At 39.0% G+C, this 6,000-nt stretch overlaps 1 protein-coding gene across 4 annotated transcripts in view; it reads right to left on the minus strand.

Moving 5' to 3' along the window:
* LOC109037925 (arrestin domain-containing protein 3) overlaps positions 1-4,658 on the minus strand; it is a 39,309-nt gene extending 34,651 nt beyond the window's left edge. For 3 of the 4 annotated variants that reach the window (XR_011899415.1, XM_072297635.1, XM_019052785.2), the window contains exons 1-2: positions 4,457-4,658; positions 1,762-1,914 (exon numbers count right to left, since the gene is read on the minus strand). Coding sequence is in view for 3 of the 4 variants with exons in the window: in XM_072297635.1 (XP_072153736.1) it covers positions 1,762-1,914; positions 4,457-4,571 (268 nt within the window). In the remaining variant the exon portion in view is untranslated. Of the gene's footprint in view, positions 1-1,761; positions 1,915-4,380 lie in introns of all 4 variants that reach the window. The other variant, XM_019052786.2, reaches the window with a different exon arrangement.
* Positions 4,659-6,000: the final 1,342 nt, after the last annotated feature.

Genomic DNA, 6,000 nt, shown 5'->3' on the forward strand with positions numbered 1-6,000 from the left:
GCTAGGGTAATGAAATTTTGGGAATGTTCCTATCTCAAAGGGGACCATCTTTTGGGGGGCTCAAAATTTTGGTCCCCCCTCAGGGGGGGCGCGGGGGGCTCCCAACTATTTTTTTTCAAATGGCAACCCCTATCTTGCGATACCTCATTCGAAAGAGCATAAGAAAATTAAGAATTTTGGCGCAAACCGCAGATCAATATCTTAATTTTTGACCAAGTTATGATAGGTCAAAGGTCAAATTAGACCTATTTTCAAAAAATCATAACTCCGGTTCAAATTATCGTAGAGAAAAAAATAAAACGGGAAAATGTAGCAAATTGTAAGCACTTTTATGTAAATATCACAGAAATTACCTCAAATATAATTTTAAGGGGGGGGGGGGAGGGTTCGAACCCACAAATACGTCAATTCAAAGGTCATTCAATTTTCCCGCGAAATAAGCCAATTTCCCCTAGATTTGCCTCCTAATGATCTCAGTAAGGTCAGAATCAGTTCAACATTACGTTGGCAAGTCCCCAAATTTCGGGAAAAGTTAAAACAAACGAAATTTAAACGGTCAAATTTAATCACCTTAAATTTCCTTTGTTTTAACTTTTCCCGAAATTTGGGGACTTGCCAACGTAATGTTTAACTGATTCTGACCTTACTGAGATCATGTGGAGGCAAATCGAGGGGAAATTGGCTTATTTCGCGGGAAAATTGAATGACCTTTGAATTGACGTATTTGGGGGTGCGAGCCCCCCCCCCCCCCCTTAAAATTAAATTGAAGTGATTTCTGCAATTTTTACTTAAAAGCGGACACAATTTCCCGTTTTATTTTTTTCTTTACGATAGTTTGAACCAGAGTTATGATTTTTTGAAAATAGGTCAAATTTGACCTTTGACCTATCATAACTCGGTCAAAAATTAAGATATTGATCTGCGGTTTTCGCCAAAATTCTTAGTTTTCTATGCTCTTCCGAATGAGGTATCGCAAGATAGGGGTTGCCATTTGAAAAAAAAGTTGAGGGCCCCCCGCGCCCCCCCTGAGGGGTGACCAAAATTTTGACCCCCTCCCCCAAAAAGATGGTCCCCTCTGAGATAGGAACATTCCCAAAGTTTCATCACCCTAGCTCAATTTGTTCAAAACTATGCGGGGGTGGGACGGACTTTTGGTACACCCTGTAGATAGTCTCTGTGGCACCTAAATGAATCATTGAAATTACTGTTTTTCGGGATGAAATTGATCAGAAACATGTCAAAAAAACGTGTGTACTCGAGCTGAAAGATACTTTTCATAAAAGATTGACACCACAAAATTGTTAAGATAAAAAACTGAACCTGAAAATTACTCAAACTTTATACTCCACTGAAACTAATTTATTTTGATGCACAAAAATGTGCTTGAAAAATGTCCTTTCAGTTCGAGGAGCCACTGTTAGTGGATACTTTTTCCATGTCAAAGTGACATTGTAATAACCAAGGCACACTGACTCTCAATTTTTACAGACTGAAATATTTGCTGTACCTACATCATATATATCATAAAAATGTCACATCAAAAATTAGTACCATTCAACATAAGTTTACATAGTGACAAATGGGCCAACAGATGATCAATACATTTAGATTGATGTCACATTTGTCTATTCATTTCTTTCCACAGTTCCGACACCTCACCCAGACTCAAGCAAAAATTCAGCAATATTAATTTTACTCAATGCTGTCCGATCCTGAATTTCACTTGTTACTTAAAAGAAAGAAAGGTTCCTAGGTACTTACCACTGCCACCCAAGATGTTATAATGATACTCAAAGAACATTTCCTCCCCGGTGACATCATCCATGAAATTTCTGGACTCTCCATTGGGCTGAGTTTCTGTTTTCTCATGTTGAAATCTAGTTTCTGCTTTTCCAATAAAGCTAACCTTCAGTGCTAGACAAAAATATAAAATTATAAATAAAAGATCTCAAAGCATGTTGAAAGAGAACGTTTTCAATAAGAACATCTTAATATCTGGAATGATGTACTTAATTACTCAATATAATGAAGAGGTGCCGATAAGGTCCACTTTAATACCTTGAAATTTTGGACAGAACTCAAGTTGGCAATTAACACAAGGTACTATTATTCTGTATTATCAGGCAAGTGTTATTTGAACAGGATTTCATCTGTGACAGAAAACAAACTGAGTTTGCACAATTTGGAAAGTAGAACCAAAAAACGAGGATGGGGCAAGGACAGAGCTGGATTAAGGTTTTAGCCGCCTTCTTCCCCTCCTAGGTAGGTATACCATGCAATATCTTATAGAAACATGCGATAAGCACAAAATATAAGTTTCAGAATCACGGCAATAGCTTAATCTGCTTAATCCAATTCTGCAATGGCTAGAAGGATGCACATTTGTGCAGAAAAGTGTTGCAAACAAATATTTTAGGAGGGGAAAATAATTCTTCAAGGAAAGAGGATTTGTGACACAAAAATGGCAAAAATGAAGCCTAAAATGAGAAACGCTTAATGAAAACTAGATAAAAAATTAAATAATACGTCGATGATAAAGTAAGAAACCACCTATCTGCATTGTGGTGTTTCAGAATTGCCGCGTCCATTTTATTTTATCAAAGAGAAACAAGCCAACTTTATAGCTTAAAGTTAGCTAGGATTCAGCCATCTATCTACGGACCACTTACTTACGCTGTCTGGCATCCAAGGTGGCGGTCGAGATTTCTGAAAAGTCATGGGGTCTCCAGGATCTACTGCGCGAGGATTGCTACACAGATTGAAGTTTTTGCTTTTCTTTGAGGAAAGATTTTGCGACAGCAAATTCGTCCTTCAACAATTTAAATATTTTTTATCCCTTACATTGGTCTGACGAGGATAAAGTTGCTAGAGGGGCCGGCCCTCATGGAGCATGTGCAAATGCTGTGTAATTTAGCGTAGCGAGTCGAAAAATAAATTCTCATGTAGAGGGCAAATTTGTCACCTTGAAGTTGCCCATAATTTTCAGAGAGAATTGAGGTGACTCACCCGTAGATAGAATATTTCAAAGTGGAAGCCAGTAACACACTGCTGCATGCCATGCAGGTTAACCCAACTTTCATCCTCTTCAAATCCTTTCAATAGTTCCTCCCTCATTTTTTTCTCTCACAAATAATTACAGGGCACTCACTACCTTAGTAATTGGCAATGCCTACAATACCCCAAAACCCCTTCCTCTTTTATCCTATGTCTCTCCCAAGTCTATCCTCTTCTAAAGAAAAAAGAAGGAAAAAAATCCAAAATTTGCTGCCCCCCCCCCCTCAATATTTGCCGCTTGGTACCATGACACCCTTGGCTCTTCCCTAAATCCGGCTATGGGCGAGATGTCATAATTTGACACTCACAGTTGCCTTTGATGTTTAAGCAGTTGATGAATTGCTTGATCAGGAAATTCAGGTTTCAACTACTGATCAATTAACAGGTGGACTTCTGACCATTCATCCCAAATAAATGTACAGAAATAATACCTTATTTAACTGTTCCCAATGCATGAATGAATAAATCCGAGCAATGCAGTTAAATATCAACTATATCTTTCTGATTTTGGCATGAAAAGGACCCCTCACACCTCTTATGGGAAGCTGCACCATGACCGATCGCCTTCTGACTTATGTCATTCGATTCTCCTCAAGATGCTGATCAAAAGTTATAATTGCGCCAACTTTCTACGATGCACCATTTTTGTAAAAAATCAAAGAGAAGCTTCAATTATTCGGTGATAAAAAGCCAGAAAGATTCCTCATTTCAGGGCTCGATTGACAAGCGGCTGTGTGTCAACAAGGAAATCATGGGGACTCCGGCACCAAGCGGCAGTCTTATCTCGGATTCCACACGCCGTTTTGCTCGACCATCCAAATCAGATTCTTGAGGAGCATAAGAACAGGAAAGTCTGAACGTCTACCGGGCGAGTGCAGAAGGGGACAGCCCCTGAGTCGGAAGGTACAGATAGGAGGACAGACACACGCTACGGTTTTTCCTGATTTACATCGGGCCTGTCCTCAAATGCTTTGTTCTTTTTTATTCATATTCGCCGAATAATTGAATCTTCTTTTTGATTCTTTGCGAAAACGGTGCGTCGTAGAAAGTTGGCACAATTATCACTTTTGGTCAGTATCTTGAGGAGAATCGAATGACATAAGTCGAAAGGCAATCGGTCATGGTGCTGCTTCCCATAAGAGGTGAGCAGGGTCCTTTGTGAGCTTGTACTGTGAACTGTGTGTTGAATGTTTAATTGAAGTAGGTACATAACTGTTCTCCCAGAAATCCGGCGTGAGTCAGGCCCACCCTTCTTTTCCACCTCCTCTCTCATACACAAATGATAATGATACCCCTCCAAATTCAATTTGCGTAAGTATGACTTACATGGAATTCCTAATGGTGAAGAATGCGAGTAAAGGAGCAATAGTTACGTGAGATCACGCGAGATTGAAGTACATACCCCTGACTTTCTTCGACTTATTCAAGCTCAAAACTATTTTTCCAGACACTGCTTGCCCTGCATAGTAGGCACTAGTCGGGCTATCAAAAACTACTTTGAATGATTCTAGCCCCATTGATACGAGAAAACACCGCACTACTTTCGTCTACCTGAATAAAGACTAGAGGATTACAAAAATAAAAAAATCTCCAAGCGACCAATAATAATAGATCGTATTCGATACATCAAACGGGTGAGATTGTATCGATATCGATTGGTTCAAAACATAAACATGGCCTCAAAAGTAAATTCAGAAATCTGAGAGAACGGATCTTTTGAAACAGATTTTTTATTCTTTTGAGTACCAAATGCCAATGCAAAGTGAAATTGTCAGGAAATTTCTCATTTTCAGCTTATCCAATTGCAATCCTTGCAGTTTGGTATGAGGTTATGTTCTATTGTTTTGAACCAAACGATACATCGAACCATTATCGAATACGGTCTATAGACCGTATTCGATAACGGTTCGATGTATCGTTTGGTTCAAAACAATAGAACATAACCTCAAACCAATCTGTAAGGATTTTAATTGGAAAAGCTGAAAATGAGAAATTTCCTGACAATTTCACTTTGCATTGGCATTTGGTACTCAAAAGAATAAAAAATCTGTTTCAAAAGATCCGTTCTCTCAGATTTCTGAATTTACTTTTGAGGCTATATTTATGTTTTGAACCAATCGATATCGATACAATCTCACCCGTTTGATGTATCGAATACGATCTATACGATGTTTACTTTTTGCAGGCAAAGACCAAGATCCATCCATATAGGTCAGTCATTGCGCAGATTTCCCCGCTCGGGGTAAGCCCCTTTCCATTGGCTCGTGACGTCAGCATTACTGCCGCGAAAACCAGAAAAGTCGGAAACAATGCTTTTCTTATGGGAGAGAGCAAATTTTTCTTAATGAATCATTTAAATTTCTTACTTTTAAATCCTTTGAAACTTTCTGTGTGTCGAAAAGAACGTTTAGACATTAGCATTCAGGGTTTCGATTTTGCCGAATTTGTGTTCTTTCATTTTTACAGTTTACTCTGCATCAGCCATTTTTACACGCGAATCTATACCACTAGATGGCTTGTTACATCGCTGACTTCAAAAATCATTTAAAAATATAAAAACGCAAATTCAGCTGAATTGAAACCCTTGACGCTAATTTCTAAACGTTCCTTTCGACACTCAGAAAGCTTCAAAGAATTTAAAAGTAAGAAATTTAAATGATTCATTAAGAAAAATTTGTTCTCTCCCATAAGAAAAGCATTGTTTCCGACATTTCTGGTTTTCGCGGCAGTAATGCTGACGTCATGCGCAGAAGATTCTCATTTGGGTTTCGGGAATGACTGACCTATATGGATGGATCTTGGCAAAGACCCCCTCGGAATGAGCAGGCAAGATGGCTGCGTGGCGCGCGCGACGGGAACTCAGAGCAGTTCATAGAGTACAATAGAGTCGCAAAGTACTGGATCGCCTTTGAAGTCACTTTTCGAGGCTGTTCTGTCCAGTTCTCC

The sequence above is a fragment of the Bemisia tabaci genome, chromosome 1 (genome assembly GCF_918797505.1).
Source record: "Bemisia tabaci chromosome 1, PGI_BMITA_v3".
NCBI classification, from domain to species: Eukaryota; Metazoa; Arthropoda; class Insecta; order Hemiptera; family Aleyrodidae; genus Bemisia; species Bemisia tabaci.